We start from the raw sequence: 26,731 nt of genomic DNA, 5'->3' as shown, positions 1-26,731 counted from the left end.
CAGTTATATTGGAGCGGGACAGACAGCGTTTGTATTCAACTGTTTAAAAACTTAGTTTTGTCTAGTCCTGAGAGCGGGCGGATGAAAGAAATGGAGAGACAATTCCAACAAAGATTTAAGAGTGTTTGTACCAACTTATTCTGATGAAGTACTTTTTTTTTCTAAGCTTTTCTGCCTTTTAGACCTAAAGTGTGACTGAGGCTCTGCAAGATTACCAGTTATTTCAGAAAGTGGCACCACTTCACCGTCGCTCTACTGTTTCTCATCCACTTTGTTTTAAATGTGGTTTTCTGTCACTGTCTTGTGCCAACAGCAAGTCAAACTTTAGCCTTGTTTCTTATCTCAAAGTTCCATCTTATCTCAAAGTTCCCCCTTAAAGTACCTCTGCAGTCAGAATTATAGTAAACTTTAAAAAAAACCTGAAAGGCGTTGGAAGGGTGACATTATCATAACACACAAAGACTGTGCTTTTAGAGTATGATCATCATGGTGTTGGCGAGACCAACAAGATAAACATTTTTAATCTTGCCCTTTTTGTCACAGATATCCAGAAAATGTGTTTTTCTGAGATGGCGTCACGTGTGCCCCGTAATGACAAATGATTTACTGTTGGATGTAAGCTTCGTGGCCCTATGGGTGGACACCTTGACCCTGATCCATAGAACAGTTCACTGTCTTTCAACAGTCACAGGAATACCAGTACTCCTACCAAAGATAGTAACACGTTACGGCAAAAATGGAAAGTTATTTTGTGTACATACACACGATTGAAATGCAGCACTGCACCACTAATGCAAAGGGTTTAAAAATAATCACGTATGATACATTAGAAAATAAGCTACTAGAATGAATGGACTCCCAGTTGCTGTAAACTTTCCGAATTAACACCCAAACCTGAGCTCTTCTGAAAATGTTCAACAGCTCAAGGTTCATAAATGCATCATGAAACAGGGTAGAGCGAGAAAGAGAGAGAGCGAGAGCATCTGCAGGTATTAAAGACATCTGCTTTTTGGATTCAAGGCCATAAACTAACGAACAGTAAGAGGTTGGACTTTAGTCATCAATAAGCCCTAAATGAAACAATTCCTGCTTTTTAAAAGGTTCAAATTATTTTAATAAATGGGTTAATCACCTACACGGTTCAAATTAGTCTTCTTCAGGGCATTAATGGATAAAACTAATGGCTCTACACGGAAAACTTTATCCTTTGAAAATCTAATAACAGCTGCAACAAATTTTCACGTTCAACTTTCTAAGTTGACAGAACGTTTAGTGGGAGGCGCCAGGCGAATAAGCAACTGATGCAGGAATGAGTGCCATACAATATGTAGGTTTCTGGGAAATTCCAGGAAACAAAGTCTGGTCTTCGTCGTGTCTAAAATGCAAACACACCTGGATCAGGATCTGGGATTTAGAGCTACTGTTTAAAAATGTTGTGGGGATGAATACGGCAGCATCAGGTCACCAGCTGATGAGACAGAAAAGGAAAATAGTTACTTAATTACTGCTTGTGGATGTAAATCCACTGCACACTTCCAGAGTTACACCAGATCTGTCCCAGGCTGCTCTGAGCTGACCATAGGCCATCAAAAAACTCCCAACCATGGCAACACAATCCAACTGAGCTCTTGGGGGGGAATTCTACTCAGTGCAGTGACATCTCTGTGCCAAAAACAACCCAGCAAGAGCTGCTTGAGAGAAATCAGACAAAGTAGACCGAGTCGCAATGTAGGAAAACCATCAACTGAGGACTCTGGGAACTTGGAGGTTAACTTTACCAGTTGATGTTTTCCACAAGTAGTCCTGTATAATGAAAGTAAACAAACAAAACTACTTTTTTTAAATGAAGATGTTATATGGCTGGGGGGGCCTGGCTGCCTTTTTGTTTCTGTCCTTTGTTTCTCCTTCCAGGTGGCTTGCATTTGGGACTGAGTGGCTGTGTTGCTGAGTTTATCAGGACCTCACCCTGATCACCTGAGGCTGATCACCTGCGGCTCATCAGGACTCACAGCTGTGGTGCATCTGCATGGATTGGAACATGGTGGCATTTAGGACTGGAGTGCACAGTGTGTATTTGCCAGAGACTCGACCTTGTGACCAGACGGGTGAGATCGTTGTCTCGGGAGCCATCTCATCATCAATGGATGCAGAGAACGTCCAGGTTTGATGCACGGTCTGTGAAAGAGGAGGGGGTGAGGTCTCACGCTCGTCAGCACACTTCCTGAGGTACGTTAGATTTTGTGACTAACATTTATACAGTCAGTAAATGTGGTGTCCCTCACACCTTATTATATTGAGCTGTACGTTAGTCATGTATCGGCTTCCACTGCAGTGGAGTTTTGTGAACTGGATGTTCCATGCCTGCAGGTTGGGAAGCTGATTAGTAATCAAGCCAGGAAGTGTTTGCTGTTTGTACACCTTTAAGTGTTCTCTCTGTGTGTAGAGTGTGGACTCACATAATGGTTCCTTCTTTCACAGACTCGGTTTGTTGCGGCCACCTGGGGGGTGTCGGCGGGGTCCTTGGGTCCGAACAGCTTCTGGCTCCAGACCGTTAGCGCTGCTGGGAGCGCACCACGCCAGACCGCACTTTCTTTTGTATTTTTTGTATCACTGTTATGTATTAAATTCAGTTAGCCTTTGTACCGTGCTCTGCTTATTTCATACTGGGTCCTTCAAACGCTGGTCGGTTCTCCGAGCTGCGTCCGACACATAACAGTAGAATCTTCTTTGTCCACACATAAATCATGTGGTCATGTTCGTGTCAGGGCTTCTGCACATCTGTGCATGCAGAAAAATAAACCAATCAACAGATTAAAGAAGAAATTGGTTGTTCGGTCAATAAGAGATGGAACAAGACCACTTTGGAGAGCTTGCTATCACCTGGTACAAAGACACTGATGGTGTCACAGACTGAACGGTCCGCCCCTAAAAAAAAATTGGTCCACCTTTTGCATCTGCGTATGCTTCATTTTGGACCACAGCAGAACATCTGAGATGGAGTCTCTTCACCCAAAGCAATCAAATGGATTAATGGGATTATTAACCATCATATGATAAAGACTCTAAAGTCAGTTTTAAGCAGAAATGAAGTTGTTTTAAGCAGAAACTCTGCAAAATTCCGTAACACTTTGAAATGTCCAACATGCAGTGAACGCATCAGCTAGCAGCTCGTTTAGCTGCGGCGCTATGATCACTTACGCTGCCTTTTATGATGAAATGATGCTGAATTTATGTGGAAATGATTGTTGCACAAAAGCTTCAGATATCTGTCACTGAGATAGATGATAACTGGAGTGCAGTTTGAGACCGAAACGAGGTGTTAATCCGTGAACCCCATCATCAGGGGAGACCGATTTTTAGGGGGACTGTTCGGTGGGCGACACCAGCACAGCGTTAGCTCCCAAAAAACACAGAACAACAACAACAAAGACGCCAGCAGAACTGCACACTTGAATTATATCAATACACAGAATTCTGCACCTGATCGCTGAGAGTCCAGGAGGCAGGAGGACAACACCTCAATGTACTCTTTTAGATACAACACCTGCATTAACTTGTAAACTGCCAACTAACTACTAATGATGTCAGCTGCATGACCTCAAAACAAAAATATGCCTTGGGGCAGAAAACTGGCATTAGGAGGCGCTGTTCTGCACTTAAACATCTATGGAAGAGTGCCCCTTTAAATGAAATAGCACAACCCTTGAGCCATATACCCTCAGTGACTGAACATCACTACTGTTTACACACACACACACACACACACACACACACACACACAGTTTGCAGCATCCAACTTCTGGGTTTAAATGGACAGACTGCAGATATAAACTGATTTTCCTTTCAATGCAAAGATATCTTCCAGAGGATCTGTGCACAACGTGCCCACTTTCTTTTCTGGTTGCACTTGAAGTAGTACAAAGAAGGTTTCAGATTTCACAAAGCGTGATTTTCAGTGGGTCGAGGGCTACCATCCCCCATGACTGCAAACCCAGGCTGTCTGGAATCAGACTGCAGGCCCCCGCGTGCTCTCTGAAGCAATGTAACCCGACTGCAAAAATCAGACAAATGCAAAGACGAATTCCGCCGTGCCTCAAGTCTGCAAACCAAATCCACCGTGCACTTGTTAATTTCGGACGGTTTGCGCGCTGCTGCCGCCGCAGGAGCGCGTGCACACGTGCAGCGTGCACCAGCCCCACATTCACACACACATTTATTCTTATCATGCATAAACGCATAAGTGGCACTTTTTGGTAGTTTTGATCACTTTGGAGTGCCGTGTTTTTGCAGAGTGTAATGTGCGTGGTGGCCAGCAGCAGTCAGTGTGCAATGACCGGTCGAACCTTTGCAGCGGCTAATTAATAACTTACCTGACACGTTTGTTCGGTTCCTCTTATTTTCCTGCCATACTGAGCTGCAGTTTCAGGCCATTGTGTCCACGGATCTAAATGTCCTGCCCGTTTCCATCGCAGCACCACCGTCCGTAACCGAGCTGGAAGAAGAAGCGTCTGCGGCGGCGAACAATCCGGGAGCGGTTTTTTTTTTTTTTTTTTTTCCAAAGGGAGCCGCTGGGAAGATGTCACACAAACTGCACAGAAACCCGCTTCCGTCCAGCTCACGGCAGACTGTCTCCCCACAACATGTCAGTCAGTATGAGCCACGTGTGAGAAAAGTGTCCGGTCCACGGCAGCGAGAAAACAATAAGGCTTTATCCCAAGAAAACGTCCCTATTATTATCAATGATAATGGTACGTACCGTCCGACTCACCGCGTGCGCACGCACGATTTGCCCCTTACCGCGGACTCTTATTTTGAAATGCACAATGGTTCTCCGGAAAAGGCGTCAATTTTATTAAAACGCCTTGACTGCACATCGATACGTTTACCTTCAACTACTACGAACGAATTAGCAGTTGTAGTAGTTTGAGAACAGCCTGGAACCCACAATTTTTCATATATCGTTGTGAATTTTTTTTTTTACAGAGGATTCATATCCTGATAGGCAAGAACTGATTCCAATTTCAAGGTGGTCAAAGGTAAAAGTCTGGACAAATCTTGGAAAATGGGAAAAGTCCCTATTCTTTAACGAAGAACAAATTTTCAAAAATTCTGTCAAAGATCAAATTTCTTTCATATTTGAGAGCATTATGTAGGATGGCATCCTTTATCAACTGCCAAAGGTTGATCCAGATCTGATCCAGATTACAGATTTTGTGGTCATTTAAATAACATGGAAAACCCCATTTAATGTACTTTTAACATTATATCTTAAACAAACATGCCCCAATCACTCTTATATTTGAAAGTGAGGTGCAGACTGACACTCACTATCACCTGGCAAAGTTTGATCGGGATCTGATTTGGATTGTGGATTTTGTGAACGTTTGAATTTCATACTGAAAAGCCCATTTGGTGTACATTTAACATTATATCTTAAACAAACATGCCCCAATCACTCTTATATTTGAAAGTGAGGTGCAGACTGACACTCACCATCACCTGGCAAAGTTTGATCCAGATCTGATTCGGATTTTGGATTTTATGGATGTTTGAATTTAATACTGAAAGCCCATTTAGTGTACTTTTAACATTATATCTTGAACAAACATGCCCCAATCACTCTCATATTTGAAAGTGAGGTGCAGACTGACACTCACCATCACCTGGCAAAGTTTGATCCAGATCTGATTCGGATTTTGGATTTTATGGATGTTTGAATTTAATACTGAAAGCCCATTTAGTGTACTTTTAACATTATATCTTGAACAAACATGCCCCAATCACTCTCATATTTGAAAGTGAGGTGCAGACTGGCACTCACTATCACCTGGCAAAGTTTGATCCAGATCTGATTCGGATTGTGGATTTAGTGGACGTTTGAATTTAATACTGAAAAGCCCATTTGGTGTACTTTTAACATTATATCTTAAACAAACATGCCCCAATCACTCTTATATTTGAAAGTGAGGTGCAGACTGGCACTCACTATCACCTGGCAAAGTTTGATCCAGATCTGATTTGGATTGTGGATTTTGTGGACGTTTGAATTTCATACTGAAAAGCCCATTTGGTGTACATTTTGGATTATATCTCAATCAAAAGTGTCTTAATCACTCTCATTTGTGACACTGAGGTGCAAACTGGCACTCTCAATGAATAGACTAAGTTTGATCTGCATCTGATCTGTATTGTGGATTTAGCGGATATTTGATTTTAATATTGAAAAGCCCTTTTGATCTATATTTTGTATTATATTTTAGCTTATGAAAAGTCACTTCTAACAGGACTTTGAGAATTCAATTTTTAAATGAAAACAGAGGTACTTTTCTTCACAAGCACAAAGCTATTGTGAAATATGTAAATGACAATAAAGGAACCTTGAATTTTGATATGCAATTCCTAAATTTAATTTGTGCACTATATTTATCAAAACATTATCACATGATAAAATATTTATATTGTTTTTCATAAAATATTAAAGCTATCACATACACTTTGACATTTTTTTCTGTTTAAATGTACCTTTCACAGTTAAACATAATCTGTTTTATGTTAAAAAGTCACAGAATCCCAGGATTTTGATTGTTCATGTAAGAGATGCCTTACGCAGAATTTTTTTTCTGAAATGTCTCATTGCAGACTTCCATGACATATGTCACGGATGCCCTTCCTGGCTCTATAAGACACGCCCACTGAGCTGTTCTGTGCACCATGGGGTGCAGCATTTAGCAGCATCTTCCTATTTAAAGTCTCAGATATGCAAATTGGTTGTTTCTTGGAGAATTGTGCATAATCTCAAAATCTACAGCATATTTCTGTTTCTGGCTACCAACTTTAAAAGTTTTTTAAGACATTGTTGACCTTTGTTAGATTTCTGAAACGATTTTGATTTATTAATTTGTTATTTTGGTGGGGTTGCTACGGAAGAACTGCCTTCCTGTTTCCGGCAACTTCACAACATCCAAAATGTCTGCTGCCATCGCTTCTCTTGTCTCGTACGCCAGTGATTCCGATTCAGAAAATGAGTCCGAGTCGAATCCAAATGTGAAGCAGGTTGATCCAGATGTCACTGCTCACCTTAAACCTTTACCGTCCGGAAAAACCATGTCTTTGGTTGTCCTCAATTCTGCTCCGGAGGTCGCCGTAAAGGTAAGCTAACGTATTTGCTAAGGTTAGCATGTAGCTTGTTGACTTTTTTAAGCTTGTTGGTAGCTGTTGTTTAACTTTAGTATTTAAAAAAAAATGATGTGTGTAAGGTCATAAGCAGTATTTATTTCTCCTTCTTCAAGTGAGGTTTTTACAGTACTTCATTGTTTTAATTCACAATTCATTTATTGTCATGATTATTAAAAGTGTAGAATATCGCATTAAATGCACACATGCGTAACTAAACATGTAAAATGGTCAGAAATATAAAAACTGTCCTAATTAAAATTTTAAATAAAACATCTGTTGAGAGAGTCACGTGGCTTGATAAATTATTCTGTGTATGTATTGACGTGTTTGGGGATAAAAAGCTATTTCCTATTTAAAAACGTGTTCACTACTACATTAAAAGCACACATCATACATAAATAGAAATATATAATTTGTAAGGGTACATCTTGGATGATTACTCATTAATAAAATGATTGTACAAACCTAGTTGAATACAAAAGAAATTCTATAGTTACCTAAAATGAATTATGTTTAAAGGTTAAAAGTGGTTATGCGCTTTACTTATAAATATTCAGCATTTAGCTGCTTTTCTTTATATTGGACAAGACTAGAAAAACTGATGAGGTTTCTCAAACAAAGATATTGTTCAGTCTAAAAATTGCTTGAATTCTGTCATCCTCTGGGTTCCCAGTCAGTTGTGAAAGTCTTGAGGTTTTTGTGTCTTTCATAGATATCGGTTAAAGGTAACAACAAAAGTGCATGAACTTGAAAGTAATGTACCTAATAATTTTAATATTAATAATCACTGATTTAAATTGAATGCAAAAGGATCGTCTTTGCAGTCGAACATCATGCTGCTTGTCAGACACTGTGAATTTGCTTGCTGTTGATACAAACTCTCGCTCTTTCACTATATATATATGTATTAGGAGGCCATTGAGACGGGCAGTCATCTGGATCCTTCGCTGAAAGAAGTGGGTTTTAACCCAACATATGAAACCATGTTTGCACCTGAAGTAAGTCTCAGAAACAGTGTGTTGCGATGCTAAATATTAAGCTACTCATTGACATCTTGACAGCTTTCAGAAACAGTAAAACACTGAAATGCTTAATTTGTCTCACAGTCCGTAAATCATTTCATGATCATTATGGGGCTAAAAATAATAATTAATTTCGCTGTTGATTAATCTGTCGTTTTGGTTGTTAAACCTGCACTTTGGGAACAAACACACACTGCAGAGTTCTCATCGCTTCTTCCTGTATCCACATTTAAGGAGCTAAGTCCGGTTTGTGCTGTTGTACAAAATAACATCACGAAATTGATGAGCCAAATACATCCAAGGTTGGTAATCAAGTGTGGGTATAGTGGGGAGAATTGAAAAGTTTAGTTTAAATAGCAGGATTGAGCACAGCTGATTTAGTCTGTATGGAAAGTTTCAAATTATTTGACTTGCCTAACCAGCAGTTAAAAACTTAAAGATACCATAATTTAAAAAAAACAAAACAAAATGGAAACATTAGTGATATTTGAAAAGCAGTGAGTATTTTTCCATGATAAATAACAAAAAAATTATTTAGTGAAGAATACTTTTGAATGTTTTCTGTCCATTAGTGAATGATTTCAACTCTAAATTTTTTATTCTTTCTTTCAAAATATTACCCTTTTGTCAGTATTGACATAGTAATTGTGAAATGCTGTGTGTTGTTTTGTCAGCATCACTCAGGCTTTGCTCTTAGCTCATTCTGAATCATGTTTTTGTTCATTACAAGGAGTAAAGCAGTAACAGCAGTTCTCACTGAGGTTTACTTCACCTTTTAACATATTTTGCTTGCTTTTAGTTTGGGCCAAAAAACCCGTTTAAAACCCAGCAGATGGCTGCTCCCAGGAACATGTTATCTGGTTACGCAGAACCAGCTCACGTCAATGACTTTATGTTTGAACAGCAAAGGAGGACTTTTTCCACCTACGGTAAGACGGTCTGGTTTTGATTTGATTGACATCGTAAATCTGACCCATTGTGACCTGAATGTGTGTATTCTAAACCATGTTCTCTCTATTCATAGGCTATGCTTTAGATCCTTCTGTTGACACACAAGCTTCCACTAACAGCTACATTGGAGCAGTAGATGAGGCAGAGAAAAATAAAGGTAGTAATAATTAATATTTTCTCCATCTCTGTGTACATTTGATTATTATAAGCCTAAAAATGAATTCAGGATATCTTTTGGACTGTTTTTAAATTAGGCATAGATTAAGGGGACTTGAATTTGTTGCTCTTCCTGCAGGCCTGACTGTGTTTGAGAGTGGAACTAAAAAGTCAGAGAAGAGGAAAAAGGTCAAAGGTGGAGAAGCAGCAGAAATTGACAACTTCCTCGGACCATGGGCCAAATACGTAGACGAAAATGATGTTGCCAAGCCATCGGAGGTAACACAGTGTTCATCATTTTCTACAAAGATATCCTGGCTGCATGTCTGGGATTGATGTTTGTGCCGATATGTAAAGGTGTTTGACTTTTTGAGCTATAGTCTGACCTGACAGCTTCAAGTTTTTGACCTACGTGTTCTGGCCTTGGGGGGGGGTTTCTAAGTGTCAGGATTTGTATGTTTTAGCAAATAGATTCTGCATTGATATATATATATATATATATATATATATATATATATATATATATATATATATATATATATATATATATATATATATATATATATATTTTTTTTTTTTTTTTTTTTGTCTCTGCCCCCCTGCTGTTTACTGTCTCAGTAATTCCATGGTTGTGATTGTTTCACAGGAAGAGCAGAAAGAGCTAGATGAAATTACTGCCAAGAGGCAGAAGAAGGGAAGGAATGAAGAAGAGGCTCCAGCAGAGGAGAAGACCATTCTCCATGGTACATCTTTTATTTATTTTTTTTTTTGATTGTGAAGAGTATTTTTCTTGTAAATTTGTCAAACCATGTTTCATGTTTTATGCCTTTTTTGAGCCACATACAGTCCCCTCACTGCTCAAAGGTTTTAAGATACATCTTTTAGTAAACTAATGTAGGTCAGCAAGTACACACATTGAAATTTGAAGGTGAAACACCCACACACCCCTTCATCTTAAAAAAAAAAAATCAGGTCGTTAATAACTAATGTGTTAAGGTGTCCTGACACGAGCATGTTTTTGGTTCATGACACATTACGACACAGGTCGTGATGTGTTGTGAATCAACAACATGCTCGTGTCAGGGCACCTTTACCCTGCCTGATGGTTTTAACAAAGAGGAGGCTGCTGCTCGTCACGAGGAGCTGAACTCAGCCATGTGACATCTGATGTGACGTCTCTTTGTGTGATTCCTCCTCTAGTTAAAGACATGTATGATTACCAGGGCAGGTCGTACCTCCATGTCCCTCAGGATGTGGGCGTCAACCTACGCACTGCAGAGGCTCCGGATAAATGTTACCTGCCGAAGAAACAGATTCATGTCTGGTCTGGACACACTAAGGTTAGTAGTATGAAGGGACATAGATTAATGGTGTGTGTGTCCATGAATTTGCAATATTCTAATATTTATAATAATTGCTAAGATTTCACTATGTGAGTGTTCATACTGAGACATACTGGGTTATAGTCTTACCAAGTCTTACCACGACAGCTGGGTATTGTTGAATAATGTGACCGTGTGCAAGCAACATGTCCATTATGGAGACATGATTATTCCCAGTCTTTGTAATTTAAATACAAAGCAGAATGTGGGCTTCTTCTGAGTTGTGCCGGCTCTTCAGATCTTCCTGGCTGTTTCAGGGAGAGATGAATCACTTCAGTCTTAAATTGGCTTCTATTCACTTCATACAAGAAGTTACAGCCTTCAGAGTCCAATTTGAAACACAAAGAGGTTTGAAAAGATAAGTGAGGAAGTGTCGATGCTGAGATAAAATATGTATGAGGGGTATGCCCACGCAGTGTCACAGGAATGTTCTGGATTAGGGGGTGTAATAAAGAAAGTTAACGAAAAGGATCTGCAGCTGCACGGTCACACAGCTGGTATGTGTGTGATTCATATTTGTTCTTGATCCCACACACATGAAGTCACAGAAGGATGAAGGTTTGACAAAATAAACCAAACACGCAAGCAAATGTCGCTGCTTCCATGTATTTTCTGGATTATACACTTTTTCATTTGATATCATCTCGTGCTCATGGTCCACATACAATCCAATCACAAGTGATTTCTGTCTGAGCGGTGCAGTGAAGTGGGCGGGACCGAGAGCTCCTGTTTTTGCTTCTATTATGTTGTCAGTGCGGAACAACTCATTGATAAATATCTGATGTCACAACGCTAATATTGAACTGTTTAGTAAAACCACTAACTGAACTAAAACCATCAAAATTTGTACAACCTGTTGCAGATATCTATGTAGCAATTTCACTATTTAAAATGCTACAAATGTATTAATTTTCCCTCCGTGTGTTTTCCAGGGTGTAAGTGCGATCCGACTGTTTCCTGGCTCTGGTCATCTGCTTCTCTCCTGTGCCATGGACTGTAAGATTAAGGTACAAACATTTTTTGGTTAATACAGAATATTACAGAGGTTGCATGATTATACACTCTTGAGGTTTTATTTATTTATTTTCAAGAATTACTAGTAATTTCAGGATTTTATTGAGAATTTCTGGATCAGGAAAAACAGTGTTAACACTGTGTAAGATACAATTATTCTTGTCTTAGCATAATTGTGCTGTAAAATTTGTGCTGACCTTTTATTTTAATATTTGTCATTGTGCAGCTGTGGGAGGTTTACAACGAGAGGAGGTGTATGCGCACATTTATTGGTAAGTAAGACCAGTTTGAAGTTTGCGTTTGATAATTAAGGGTACTCTTTGAAAATGTCTCACAACGTGTAGTAAAACAGCCACTGTCAGTATAATTCCAGTACAACACAAACTTTAGCACTCAAGCCTAACAATTTCTAATCAACAGTACATCATCAGCAAACATGCTGATGTGAATATATATATTTAAAAAAGCTGCCTTTTGGGACACGTACAGTTGAAAACAACAACAGATCATCAGCAAATGTGCTGACATTTTTGGGGGGAAGAACACCCGGTCTCGTGGGACAGCAGTGACAGAATGCGAGTTCAGCATGAGTGCAACATTGACTTTTGCTGAACAATCAGAAAAGGGTGTGTGTGTGTGTGTGTATATCAGGGATGGGGTGGGTAACAATACATGTAGCTAACTGTTGTATGCTTCACATAGATGGCACACTGTCACAATGGAGATGATTTACAGCTGGGGTCCTGCCTGTTAGCGTCTTCATATACTATGCATAATTCAGCAGTCTGCAGGCTGAGGAGAAAAGGCATATGATGGGGCGAGGGCACAAAGCACAGAGAAGAGTGGGCGAACAAGATGAGACAATTTAGTGGTGGATAAATGGGATGAGAGAGAGTGAGCGGATGTGTGCATAGCAGCAGCAGAGCCTCAGATGATGATGATGATGATGATGATTGTTGTTATTTCATTAGAAGGGTGTTGGGAGCTCTGTTGTTGCAGGAGGTTTTTACTTCAATGCAGAATGTGTTTCTATTCAGTTTTCCTTTCTCTTTAAAGCTCATGTATTAACAACGGAGACATCCTTCTGAGACCAACAAAAATAAAATTGTTGCAGTAGTTGCTTTTTTGCATTACATCATTCTTTGGTGAAAACAACATGCCACAACAGTAATATGGGTCGCCTCCCTTGCAAATTTAATCTGTGCATGCCTGGGGGGGGGGGGGGGGGGGTTTCCCTGTTTGCTTCAGTGTGGGGACCATGACCCTGGGGTGGGGGTTGTTGGTGTTGGTGCCTGGGGGAACCTTTGGCTTGAGCCTGTGATAGATGCTCCTGGATGGTGCATTGTTGTGTTTTGGGTCCCATGTGGTGTTCAGACTTGGGACCTGAATCCTGCATCTCATGCTCGTGGTGCTGCTTCTCTTCTGTCTGCAGGGTGTTTGTGTGAACCCTCTGTTGGGTGTCTGGTCTGTGGTTCCTTTGGTCTTTTCTTGCACCCTGGTATTACGTGGCACTTGACCTATTGTGGTGCTTGTCCTCTCCCAATCCAAGCAAATGCTTGTTGGGTTTTGCATGAGTGTGTTTTTATTTAGACTGGAGTATAATGTGTGAAGTAGATTTAATTGTTGATTACTGTATTTGAGCTTTACTCCACAATGTTTCAGAAAAATGTAAACAAAAAAATACTCTGTTTTGCACAGAAAGTTGGTCTTTTTGTGTAACCTTTGCCCAATGCACACAAAATCCAAATATGTCCAAACCACAGTGATTTATAAAAACAGAATAAATGAGCACATTCTCATATTTGAGGAGATGTAATCTATATTTTTCTTTCTTTTATTGATAGATGAATTAAAACGATTCATCAGTTATCAATAGCGTTTTGTGTTAGGTGATCAATAATCATCTCAGCTCTGTTTGTGTGCCCTATTTTCTGTGATTGACCGCACTTTACGTTTCTGTTCACTTGTACCTTATGGAGGGTTTGAGCAGCCGTGACTTTGCCTGTGGTGTCCCCAGCAAGCAAACAGCCATGTGTTCAGCCTCAGTGGGCTCCTTTATTACCATGGAATCTGTGAAATATGCCTCTTTTAAAAATGGAGGTATCTGTGTGGGGCGAGCCCACGGGAGTCTCAGATCACCTGAGAGAATGCCGGTGGGTTCTGCACATCGTGATTATGAGGAGAAGGTGGAGAGCAGTTGGTCGAAACAACAGATGGATGATGTTTTTGTTTGGTTTTTCTCGCTGGGCTTATTTCCTACATCTCCCACGGTTCACATTTCTTCCTTTCTTTCTCATTAACCAGATTTCTTATTCCTCAGGAGTTGATGAGAAATGTGTGGAAATCCTGAAGGGGAACTTTATCTTCTCCTTTGTTTCCCTCATAAATGTACTCTTTCTCTGATAGGTCACAGCAAAGCGGTGCGAGATATTTGCTTCAACAACAGCGGGGCACAGTTCCTCAGTGCTGCATACGACCGGTACCTCAAACTGTGGGACTCTGAGACAGGTAGGCCATTCCACAGCCACGAGTCCTGAAAGCACATTGTCAAAAATTATTCACATGTTCTAAGAAATATTTGTACACAAAGTTACCTCAAAGGAAAAAATTAAAATTGTGATAAATGTATGTTTCCCCTCACAGTATTAATCCAGCAGGGGGCAGAATAGAGTTAAAGCCTCTCAGTGAAGTAGTTCTGTTAATTTATCATATGTGAAATAGATTTCTTACCATTTAGGAGTCTGTAGGTGGAATGTAGTCGGTTTAATTTCCTGTTTTCTCTGCTTGAGTAGTGATTCATATCATTTGTCCGTCTGCTGAATGAACACCAAGAAAAAGCTGAAGTTGTTACAGCTGACCGCCTGCAAGGACAGAGCACAGAGACCTCTGACAGCTCTCATCCTTTAGTTTTTTTTTCTTTCAGTATTTCTCTCTTGAATCCTTTGTGAATTATTCTGGAACTCTGATTTTCAATTGGCTTTCCTTCACAGGCCAGTGTATCGCCCGATTCACAAACAGGAAGGTACCCTACTGTGTCAAGTTCAACCCAGACGAGGACAAACAGAACCTCTTCGTGGCTGGCATGTCGGATAAGAAGATTGTTCAGGTAACGTGTTTGCACTGCACTGCCACCAATTCAATTCCGTTCCCCCAATCACTTCATGTGTATTTCCCATCTGACCAAGCAGATGCACACATGAATTTCCATGTATAACCCTGTGCCCACAGGAGCGTAAAATACAATCCTGTTTCTTCCACCAACGCGAGTGAGTGTGTGAGGCGGGAGGCTGAGTGGGCGACAGGAGTAGAACAAGTCATTAATCACAGGCTGCATTAAGGTGGAAGAGAGTAATCTGTGGCACAGAGTGTGGATGTCTAATAACTGCTCGATAAATGGCTTTAGAATGTGAAATGGTGAAGAAGCCTTTGGATTTCTGCAGGTCTTACCCATAAAATTATGCTTAAATTGTCTTCCAGTTCTTCCAGGTGTTGCAGAGCTGGATTGAAACCAGAAAATCTGCATGACAAAAACATCTTAACCTCTTCAATTCAAATCCGCTGTGCTGGTGCCAAATTACACAATTCCTCACTGTGCAAATACTTATGCACCTGGCTGCAGACAGTCTGTGCTCATGTGAAGCAAGATGTAATTGTCAGAATAATCTCACAGTTGTTAAATTCTGCAGCAGTGAACAGATGGCTGCATTTGAACCAGTTAAAAGGTAAATTAATAAACTTTTAAAAAACAGCATAAATGTAACTGATGCAACATCTGTTTTCTGTTCTGTTGACAGGTTTGTTCTGTTTGGTTTTACTGTGTGCTTGTGGGAATGTGTGGCGAATATAAAAACAAAAAGTGTGTGTGTGGGGGGGGGGTTACAGACTCGACCTGATTAGTGCTGTGAGCAGCGCTGCGGTTAATTTACTGCATCAGCACATCATCCCCCGTCGTCTGCACCTCTTTGATTGTTGAGTTAAATAAAATGGACTGGATGAGTTCTGCTTATCAGCACTCCACAAGAAAAATGAGAACATTTGGTGGGATTCTCTTCATCATTTAATAATCCATTTTGCTGTGTTATGGCTGACTGAGGGGTCTGGGCGGTCTGGGTCCCCCCACCCCCTTTCCGTATCAATGTTTGTCTCTTAGTGGGACATCAGGACCGGTGAGGTGGTTCAGGAGTACGACCGTCACCTGGGTGCCGTCAACACCATCACCTTTGTTGACGAGAATCGCCGGTTTGTCAGCACATCAGACGACAAGAGTCTTCGAGTTTGGGAGTGGTAAGTACAAACTCTTAACTAGTAATAAACATATAGTCACAATTTTGTGTAGTGTCTGTGTGTTTAATAAAAAAAAAAGTCATAAAAAAGTAAAAGTGGCATAGAAGAACCTCAGTCATGTTGATCCAAAAACTAAACTTATCAGCGCTTTCCATTATTTTGTATCACTTGTCAGTTAAAAGTCAGTCAGCTTTTTATTAGTAATTCTACATTGTAAATTCTCTGTGATTTTAACAAAGGGAATCTCAGTCAGGAATTACCAAAATACAAACAGTTTGTTAAATGCCCGACCAGAGAAGGGAGCACGTTAGATCATTGTTACACGACAGTGAGCGGCGCCTACCGCGCGGTGGCCCATGCAGCTTTGGGACTCTCAGATCACGTGATGGTCCACTTGATCCCCACGTACAGACAGAGACTTAAACTCTCTAAACCTGTTGTGAGGACGTCTAAAGTGTGGAGCAATGAAGCTGTAGAGGAGCTACGCGCATGCTTGGCCACCACGGATTGGGATATGTTTGAGGCTTCAGCAGACAGTCTAGATGACTACACGGACACTGTGACGTCATATATTCATTTCTGTGAAGACAGCATCATCCCACAGCGTACCAGGGTGAGATATAACAATGACAAGCCCTGGTTCACACCTAAACTCCAGTAGCTCCGTCAGCAGAAAGAGGTGGCTTTCAGAGAAGGAGACAGAGACAGCTGTAGAGGTGCAAAGTACAGATTTAGCAAGGAGGTGGCAAAGGCTAAATCCATGTACAGTTCACGTCTGCAGCAAAGGTTCTCTGCCAACGACTCGGCCTCTGTGTGGAGGGGGTTGAAAGAGATCACCAACTACAAGCCCAAAGCACCTCGTTCTATTGACGACCTCAAGCTGGCCAATGACCTGAACGTCTTCTATTCACGCTTTGAAGACAAGGACTCACACCTCCCCACCCCCCACACAACTGGATATTCAAACACTCTGGACCCCCCCCTCTCACTGCTGCCCTCCCCACTCCCCCTGTTGCCCTCTCGGTCCAAGAGGAGGACGTGAGGAGACATTTCAAAAGGCTGAATCCACGTAAGGCCCCGGGCCCAGACTGTGTCTCTCCTGCCATCCTGAGACACTGCGCTGATGAGCTGGCCCCAGTCTTCACGGGGATCTTCAACATCCCTGGAGTCATGCCATGTTCCAGTCTGTTTCAAGTCCTCAATCATAGTTTCAGTCCCCAAGAAACCACGCATCACTGGACTTAATGACTACAGGCCTGTGGCTCTCACGTCTGTAGTCATGAAGACCTTCGAATGCCTGGTTTTATCCCACCTGAAGTCCATCACCGACCCCCTCCTGGACCCCCTGCAGTTTGCCTACAGAGCCAACAGGTCTGTAGATGACGCCATAAACCTGGCCCTGCACTCCATCCTGCTGCACCTGGACTCCCCAGGAACCTACGCTAGGATCCTGTTTGTGGACTTCAGCTCTGCATTCAACACCATCCTTCCAGCTTTGCTCCAGGACAAGCTTTCTCTGCTCCACATGCCCAACTTCACCTGCAGGTGGATCACAGACTTCCTGACGGACCGGAGTCAGCGTGTGAGGCTGGGAAAAAATGTCTTGAACACTCGGGTTCTCAGCACAGGATCTCCACAGGGCTGTGTCCTTTCCCCTCTGCTCTTCTCCCTCTACACTAACTGCTGCACCTCCAGCCACGACTCTGTAAAGCTCATCAAGTTTGCGGACGACACCACCCTCATCAGACTCATTTCGGATGGGGATGAGTCTGCCTACAGGAGGGAGGTGGACCGGCTGGTGAACTGGTGCAGCAGCAACAACTTGGAGCTCAACACCCAGAAAACAGTGGAGATGATCGTGGACTTCAGGAAAGCCACAGCCCCCCCGCCCTCCCTCGCCCTCACCAACAGCTCCATCACCACTATGGTCTGTCACCGCTTCTTCGGCACCACCATCACCCAGGACCTCAAGTGGGAGTCAACCATCAGCTCCCTCATCAAGAAGGCCCAGCAGAGGATGTACTTCCTGCGGCAGCTGAAGAAGGCCAAGCTGCCTGTCCAGCTGATGGTGCAGTTCTACACGGCCATCATCGAGTCCATCCTCTGCTCCTCCATCACGGTGTGGTACGCCGGGGCCACAGCCAGGGACAGACACAGACTGCAGCGCATTGTGGCCTCTGCTGAGAAGGTGATCGGCTGTAGCCTTCCATCTCTCCACGACCTGCACGTCTCCAGGACTCTGGGCCGAGCAGGTCGGATCACAGCTGACCCTTCTCACCCTGCACACGGTCTGTTCAAACCACTCCCCTCGGGCAGGAGGCTACGGTCCATCCGGACCAGAACCTCCCGCCATAAGAACAGTTTCTTCCCCTCTGCCGTTAGACTCATGAACTCCTCATAACTCAGTCACCTTAAGCTTAACGCTGTCACTTTATCATTTTATCACGGGTCACTTTAGACAGTGTACTTAGGTTTTTAATTGCACTCCTCCCACTGCACTGTTTTTTCTGTTTCTCTGTTGCACACAGCCTTTCATATTTCATATTTCTTTTTTTTTATCTTATATTTTATCTTATTTTGACACATATGTTATATTTTATCTTAGCATTTTATCTCTTCTTAATTTTGCACCATTGTACCGAAGCAAATTCCTAGTCTGTGAATCCTGTTCACTGGCAATGGCAATAAACTTCTTCTGATTCTGATTCTAAATAATTAAGCTCTGTGCAGTTAAGATTCCATTTAGCACTTTGAATTATCCAAGTATCTTAGATATCAAAATGCCATCTAAGATACCTTTTCATGCACCAGATTTCTGGGACCACTGTGTAACTGCTGATTCCTCCCAACATCTCAGCTGGCACCGCTCTCTCTTATCCCCATCTGTCAACTGATAATCACTAGCATTTGGCTGAATTTATCAAAAAGCTTTGTCTGTGCCAGAATAGAAGTGCACGCTGTCGGTGAGGTTCAGGAGGCCGCTGTGAGGGAGCAGATCTGTCAAAGCACGGCTCACATTCTGCCTTAGTTTCCACACACGGCTGAGGAGCTGTGTGCTGCTGCGGTTCGTCTTCAGGCTGCGCATTGGAGAATCGCAATCAATATAAAACATGCTCCGCTGTGCCAACAAAGGGAATTAGCTCTCGATCATAATGACATCGTTCAGGGAGCATTGGAACCATGGGCTCGGAGGGATGTTTTGGATGATGAAAGGATGAAGAAAAGAGTGAAGTGAATTGATATAAAGAGCACATCAAAGCACCCAGTTTGCTAAAATGTGTTTACCATATAGATTTGAGTAAATATTGTTGCTGCAAGGTGACATTTCATCAGTTTTCATGACTTCAGTGTTCATGACAATGACCTTGAAAAGTCCCTCTGCCACCCAGAACATGAATAATGGAAATAATTTCAAGCCAGAGCCCGTGTTAATTATCCACCAGTACTAATTAAGATCTGTGAAATCATCTCACAGTCGTTCCACATTAATACCAACAAAGGTGACTGGGTTAATTTCCTTCAAAGTAAAGGAGAAGTGTATTGATTTTTGCTGGCATTTTATCTGGGCTCGCTCAGTCTAACCGCGGACGTTGAAGTAATTCAAGCTCAGCTGTGTTTTTGTTCTTCTCCAATCTTGATTGATGTAAACCACAGTAAACAACAATCGCCTATTTTCACGACTGTCCCTGGTGGATAGGCTGTTTTTCATATAGCTTGTGTTTTGTTTTTTTACCCCCCTCATTTAAAAAAAAAAATTACATTAGTTGTTTCCGGACTTGAGAAGAACATGGTCGAAGTCTCCTGCCCAGCATGTTCTCCATGTGTACCTGCTGAAGCCACAGCTAAGTAGTCTGGTCTGGTGTTTCCTCACGCTTCATTGTCTGAGCACACCTGACGTGTGTGGGGCAGGAGGAGTTGAGAGCATGCAGGATCAGAATAAGTTCAACACTTTGAAATTACACACAGTGTGAGTGTTGAGTGGCTCCATTAGTCACCTGGCCTGAATCCAACAATGTTTATTAGAATTTTCAAGGCTAAACAGTCTGTTGCACACAGATAAAATGAACATTTTGTGTCCACATATTTTTGGACCAGACTATTTGACTCACGTTGACTCTGGGTTTGCATGATGTGTCACACCTGAGTAAGGTACATTATAAAAAAAAAAAAAAAAAAAAACTATATATTTGGTATCCTGTTGTCATGGGAGATACACAAAATTGTAGATTTGAATAATCTGGTGCAGAACGCTTGGAGTTTCATCTCCGGGAGGAAGAAAGAAGGTCAAGACAGGGTCAAAGCCAAATGCATAATTGAACACCAGTACAGGCGGCATTGTGTTGTCTTGTCTAGAGCTTCATTTTGCACATATGCACATATGGTCTCTGTAGTGATAATGCAGCGTGATTATTCGTTTATTTTACCGCAGCTGTTTTTCTCTTCACTAATAAGACTTTTTCAGATGGTGCAAGTGATGATGGAAAAAATACTTTGTGCAAGATCTTCCTTTGAGTTTGTGCAGCTTCAGAGGCGCTGAGGTTGTTCTCACATCTCATGTTTAACCTGTCTCTCTCTCTTTCTTTTTGTCCCTCCAGGGACATCCCAGTGGACTTTAAGTACATCGCTGAGCCCAGCATGCACTCGATGCCAGCTGTGACTCTCTCTCCCAATGGTGAATACTCAGTCTTGGCAGAAACACACTACAGATGGCATCAGGGAGTCCAAACACACACACACACACACACACACTTAGTAGTTGTGAAGCTCTTCGCGCTGGTCACAGCGGGAGCAGCACAAAGACAGGCTGAGTTCCTGTGCGTGGTAAACATGCACGTACTAACACACCAAACTGACCCACAAGTGTTTTTATGGATTCTTGCTCACTGCACAAAAACCTGCTCATTTTAAGGTGTTTATGTATGTGGGCTTGTTTGTTTGCACTTTGGACACCAGCTGTCATAAACAGCCCACTGCATCCCATTAAAAGGCTTCCCCCTCATGCACGGTGTACAGGTGAACAACAGAGTGCACGGCAGTCAGCATTTTCAATTAGTGGCATGCAAACGTTTCTCAGCGAGTGGCGGCTTAAAGAAAATGAATTTGCTCCTTTTGCAGCAACATTCCTCAAATGCAGCTCACCGCTGAAGGGCTGCTTGTTACTGATTAGAAAGTGCTTGTGAAGTTAAGCATTTTATTTTCTGCTGGAGATAAAGTGAGTCATCTAAATTCTCTTTGATCCTTGCAGTCACACTGTTGGACATTTATGCAAAATATCTGGAAGCATCAAAAGCCAGAGGTTACTTTCATCTGCCAAACTTTGTTCAATTTGCTTGTTTCATAAATTTAAATGTTTCCTGTAGGCGATGTAAGGTCGGTTAGGCAGCTGGTTTTTGAATCCAAGTGCAGCTCGTCTTTCTTTCCAGGGTGAGAAATCCCTCTTCATGTGTGTCAATGTCAGTGATTAATTAATTAATTTGTTCTTTATTGATGCAAATGTTAATGAAGCAACAGGTGTCGAAACATGAGTCTGTTAAAATAAAGAGGTTGTACTGCATGAGCTCTTTTTAAGCATGATAACACAAAAACTCACCTGTTATCAATATTATATTTTGCTCTTTTGTGCAAACCAGGCACTTTATGCAACTTTCGGAGTCTGTTGTTGAGTTAAAAGCATCCCCCCCCTCCCAGTTTTTGCATGTGTCATCCTGCTAAAATGTACAAGAACTCTCATTCAGCAGCTTAAAGTTGGTCTACAGTGATTATCACAAAACAAAAAAACAATGAGCCAATTTGGGTGAATGTCACAGGAGTTTGAAAAAGTACCAGAGGGTCTAATTCCAGTTATTATCAGGATGATTTTTTTGTTAAATTGCTGCTGATAGTTCTGCCTCTAAAGTGCAGTTATTGTGCGCGATAGTTAGGAAAGAACATTAATGCTGGTGGCTCAGGCAAACAGATGGTTAATCGCAGAGAAACACAAAGCTGCTGTTTTAATCATCGACTGTGTGTTTCGCTCTGTTCTGCCGTCAGATTCGTCTCTGCTGTCCTCGTCATTTAACTGCTGTGATTTCTCCCTTTCGTGTGCTTTTTGCTGGTCTTTTTCTTTTGGCAGGGGTTCCTACTTGTTCGGATACGGTTTGTTTCTCTTAAGTGACTAAATAATAAATGTGTTGGAGGCCTAGACAGCATCCAGTTCCTCTTGGCACTGCATTCACAGCCTCTCTCTGCTTTTCTGCCTTATCTGTTGGCATCTTAATGAGAGACAAAGCGCGAATGCTCTCTGGGATTGCACTTGTTTTGATTCTGCTCTTATTGCCTTTGGCATCTGTGGACATTTTTTTTTTTATTATTATTTGTCAGTGAGGGGATTCACACATGCACCAACCCTGGATTTCATTCTCATACCACATTAATAATTTCCATCATGTTTCTTTTCAAGAAGTGTAGTGACTTGTGTAATAATGGAACACTCAAGCGCTGCCTCTTATCACAGCGCCGTGACTTTGAGCGTGTTGTGCCGTCGACACCTGAAATGTTCTACAGAGCCGATTTCAGCTGAGCAATGATTGTAACAGCGTCACATTTGTGTTAAATTACTGTAGCTTAATATCAACTTTGTTTTGTTTATGTAATATACCGTAGCTCTGCTGAACACTGCCACCTGCTGCATGGTTATTGCATACTTGATAGAAGATGGAAAATTAGGAGCAGGTGTGGTTATCGGTGACAAACTCTTTCAGCACTGAAATATACTAAACCAGAGGAGTAAACCATTATTTGTTTGTTTCACAAAGATTATGTTGTATAACTCAGGTAACACACAACCCCTCTCTCTCTCTCTCTCTCTCTCTCTCTCTCTCTCTCTCTCTTCCATTTACTGCTCAGCTCCTATTTTAAAGGAGCATGCGTGCGATATAGAACTATAAAACCATCAGATGTCTCACTGATACTGTCTGAGTGACATGCTGTGATATGTCTAAAATGTTAGCTTTTAGGTTAATGCTGCTTACACATCTCTATCCGCAGGTAAATGGCTCGCGTGCCAGTCGATGGACAACCAGATTCTGATCTTCGGTGCCCAAAATCGTTTCCGACTAAACAAGAAGAAGATCTTTAAGGGCCACATGGTGGCTGGCTATGCCTGCCAAGTGGACTTCTCCCCAGACATGAGGTGCGTCATTGTTCGGTGTAATGAAAATAGTCTTTTGCACCCCAATATAATGCTTAATGCACGGCAACACGGGATATCCTGGCTCATACTAACCTAATCCAAACCGATTTATCTCAAATGCTAATCATTCCACCCTAACCGCCTTCTGTCAACATTTTGGTCTCATCAGCTACGTGGTGTCTGGAGACGCGGATGGAAAGCTGAACGTTTGGGATTGGAAGACCACCAAGCTTTACCACAGGATCAAAGCTCACGATAAAGTGTGCATCAGCGCCCTCTGGCACCCACACGAAACCTCGAAAGTCATCACCTGTGGCTGGGATGGACAAATCAAACTCTGGGATTAGAACAGCCCCGGGGGGTTTCGAAGACTTTTTTGTGAAATGGATTTTGTGATCTTGGGAGGACTGGTATCCAGTCTTATATTGCAGTATTTTTGTACAGGCGCTTAATTTTACAAGTGGTTTCTAAAGGAAAATAATTACTCAATAGATAACATTAAAAAAACTAATTGCGTTTTGTTTTGTCGCTCTCCGGTGCACTGTGTACATTTCAGAATTGCCTTTGCAAAGAATCTTCATTGCCAATCATAGAACCTTTGTGGAAATACATTGTGTTTGTTTTACCTTCAGAAATTACTTTCACCGTTATTCATCATCAAAATAGCTCATAAAAGAAGTCCCACACAATAATTTGGCTTTTATTAAACTACATCAAAGGATTTGGTGAGTTATGCAAATTGGATGCAATATTTTTTTCTATTGATGAAATTCTTGTGTTGTGGAGATAATACACAAGGGTTTGAAGGAGGGAGGAAAAAGAGACAGTTATATCATACTGTACTTTGTGTGGCTCTGGATTGGTGCTTTTCATTGTTGCTCAGGAAATGGCACTGTCACAAAATGCAAATTGTTCTTTCATAACTGGCTCCACGTTGCATATTAACAAATACACCCAGCAGAGTGTGGATGTGACTTTTGCTGTTGTGTTTTGGGTTGTAACAGTCGGCTCCAAGATCAAAGGCCGTTAATTCAGTAATTGAGCAGTCTGATGGTGTACAGCGACCTTAACAAAGATTCTTTGACTTCTTCGTCTTGCTTTGTAAGCAGCGTCAATGACCTGACGCTCTCTTTGTCAATGAGCCAGAACTCTTTATCCAGTCTGTTATCCATCTCTTTGAATTAATTTCATCTTGAAAGGACTGTGGTGTCTGTGGGTGTGCAGGGAGCAGTCATATCAGTCCACGTCTCTGGTAGGGCTGCGGCTGTCCGAAATCGTCCAGATGGGACTGATGATGGCAGCAGCGAAGGTGACTCAGAGGCCGACCTGCAGCCGCGATGAGGTAGAACACAGAGAGCCTCGGGGCCGTTACGCGGCCCCCTACAAATGTCTGAGGTCATTACAGCCTAATAAGTACCACTGAGAATTTTACTTTGAGGGAAAGGTCATGTTGCATAAGCAAGATTGGTTTGTTGAAAGAGCAAAATGTGGTGTTCTTCGTCTTCTTTTTTTAGCCAGCTGTTTCTGTGGCAGTGCTCTGTTTTTCACCCCCTCAGGGTTTCCACTGCGTGTTGACCCACCCCACTGTGTAAGTGCTGCTGGCGTTCAGGATGTTTTTATGAAGGAAAAGGCGCGGCCTAGCTGGGTCACTGTGCAGGTGGAAGAGTCGGAAGTTGGCGTGCTCTAGCTCCTTGAGCAGGCTGAACCAGTAGCGCACCACAGATGGATCATCGCCAGCCACTTCAAAGCCGGGCCAGTGTAGGTGAAGCTCCAAGAGCAGCTGACCCACAGAGTCCAGAACCCCTTCCAGGATCAGATTCTCTAAAATCTTCCACTCTGCACTTTCCATATCTGCCTTGAGTACATCCACCTAGAAGAAGAGAGGGAGGGGTGGGGGAGAATGAATACCTTCATTACAGCAGTGCAGTGACACGAGACGGTGGAGTTACTGAACGTAAGAGCTATTAAAAAACAGGAAGGAGGACGTGAAGCTTGGCTCTTGTTCATGCTTTGGTGATGATGATGATGATGGATTAAAGAAGAGAGCAGCTTGACAAGGTGTGCTGGGATGCACAGGATATGTTAAATTTGATGAATGTTAATGACACCCTGAGGTAATTTTCATGTAAAGTAACTCAGGTTATCACATATTGACTAGGTTTGATCGTGTTTAAAAGTCCCATTGGCTTTAATTCCTTCCAGGTTAATCGGTGCCTTAAAGCTCATTTCAGGCCTACGGATATATTCGATTAGTCATTTTCAGTCAGAAGGTGCTTCTGTGGGGTTTCGTTCCTGTGTCCTAAGTAAAATACCAGTTGGGAATAAAGAAATACATGTTACAGAGCAAATCTGTAGTCTGGGGCCAGAGCTGGACTCAGAGCCAACTCGTCTTGGAAGAGGACCTGATGGCATCCTATGATGCAAACATCTACTCGAAATTTAATATTTACAGAGGGCTGATGGGGAACACGTTTGCTGCATGGTGCGTATGTGTAACCTTGGTAAAGGTGATTTTTGCAGCACTGAATAACCGACATCCTCCAGCACGTAAATGTTGCCATGTGAGTGGTTTTTAAGTGGAGAAAAAAAAAAAAAAACCTCTAAAATTGTTTGCAGAGGTAATTATCCATTTATGTTGCGTAACTGTCAAAGGTTCACTCTGTGTGGGTTTCTGAGGTTTGTGCCCGTGGTGATGGTGTCTGATGGGTCATCTGGTCAACAGATCACTGTGAATGAGTCATCTAGGTAGGTACTCAAAGGTACAGATGCTGTTTGGCTGCATATTTCCACTTTTTGTTGAGTGACTCATAGTGTCTTCACTGCTGCTTTTTCTGTTGCAGAGAGACACTGTGAGAAGAAGCAGCTTCACTGCCTCCTGCATTCTCTCTGCTCACAGTAAAACTTTGCTGCATACAAGTTATGCTGCATACAAGATAACTTTGGCTTGAGGACAGTAAATAGTTAATACTCTGGAAGCAATATTTCAACCTGACCCTTACAGAATGAAATAACATTCTAAGATATGCTCTCATGAAATTTACGGGGAAAAAAATGATCTAAATTTGGCAGTGTTCTTGTAATATACAATCCCTGGCAAAAATTATGGAATCACCGGCCTCGGAGGATGTTCATTCAGTTGTTTAATTTTGTAGAAAAAAAGCAGCTCACAGACATGACACAAAACTAAAGTCATTTCAAATGGCAACTTTCTGGCTTTAAGAAACACTATAAGAAATCAGGAAAAAAAAATGGGGCAGTCAGTAACGGTTACTTTTTTAGACCAAGCAGAGGGAAAAAAATATGGAATCACTCAATTCTGAGGAAAAAATTATGGAATCATGAAAAACAAAAGAACGCTCCAACACATCACTAGTATTTTGTTGCACCACCTCTGGCTTTTATAACAGCTTACAGTCTCTGAGGCATGGACTTAATGAGTGACAAACAGTACTCTTCATCAATCTGGCTCCAACTTTCTCTGATTGCTGTTGCCAGATCAGTGTTGCAGGTTGGAGCCTTGTCATGGACCATTTTCTTCAACTTCCACCAAAGATTTTCAATTGGATTAAGATCCG

The 26,731-nt window shown here is 41.9% G+C and overlaps 3 protein-coding genes across 4 annotated transcripts in view; 1 reads left to right on the top strand and 2 right to left on the bottom strand.

Moving 5' to 3' along the window:
• Positions 1-4,551, bottom strand: part of wasf1 (WASP family member 1) — a 57,157-nt gene extending 52,606 nt beyond the window's left edge. The window contains exon 1 of one of the 2 annotated variants that reach the window (XM_034161982.1): positions 4,371-4,551. The gene's annotated coding sequence lies outside the window, so the exon portion shown is untranslated. The remainder of the gene's footprint in view (positions 1-4,370) is intronic. The other variant, XM_034161981.1, reaches the window with a different exon arrangement.
• A 2,366-nt stretch (positions 4,552-6,917) lies between these two features.
• On the top strand, positions 6,918-23,526 carry cdc40 (cell division cycle 40 homolog (S. cerevisiae)). The gene is made up of 15 exons (XM_034161848.1): positions 6,918-7,149; positions 8,088-8,174; positions 8,998-9,127; positions 9,223-9,306; positions 9,445-9,584; positions 9,952-10,048; positions 10,506-10,645; positions 11,620-11,694; positions 11,928-11,973; positions 14,108-14,209; positions 14,692-14,807; positions 15,852-15,985; positions 20,581-20,657; positions 23,012-23,156; positions 23,326-23,526. The coding sequence occupies exons 1-15, from the start codon at positions 6,967-6,969 to the stop codon at positions 23,501-23,503; spliced, it is 1,734 nt and encodes a 577-aa protein (XP_034017739.1). The 5' UTR covers positions 6,918-6,966; the 3' UTR covers positions 23,504-23,526.
• Positions 23,527-23,544: 18 nt separating this feature from the next.
• The window catches only part of mettl24 (methyltransferase like 24), a 38,461-nt gene continuing 35,274 nt past the window's right edge, over positions 23,545-26,731 (bottom strand). Inside the window, 1 exon segment of the mRNA XM_034161849.1 lies at positions 23,545-25,026. Within this exon segment, the coding sequence (XP_034017740.1) occupies positions 24,709-25,026 (318 nt within the window). The 3' untranslated portion in view covers positions 23,545-24,708.

Source organism: Thalassophryne amazonica, chromosome 21 (assembly GCF_902500255.1).
Source record: "Thalassophryne amazonica chromosome 21, fThaAma1.1, whole genome shotgun sequence".
In the NCBI taxonomy this organism is placed as follows: domain Eukaryota; kingdom Metazoa; phylum Chordata; class Actinopteri; order Batrachoidiformes; family Batrachoididae; genus Thalassophryne; species Thalassophryne amazonica.
Note: the sequence above shows the minus strand (reverse complement) of the source record. Positions and strands in the feature narration are given on the sequence as shown.

Excerpts from the sequence above, each read along its gene's own strand:
- cdc40 (XM_034161848.1), top strand. The coding sequence starts at position 6,967 with ATGTCTGCTGCCATCGCTTCTCTTGTCTCGTACGCCAGTGATTCCGAT. Across the intron at positions 10,049-10,505 it reads GGAGAAGACCATTCTCCATG|TTAAAGACATGTATGATTAC; the intron begins GTACATCTTTTA and ends TTCCTCCTCTAG. Across the intron at positions 14,808-15,851 it reads CGGATAAGAAGATTGTTCAG|TGGGACATCAGGACCGGTGA; the intron begins GTAACGTGTTTG and ends TTTGTCTCTTAG.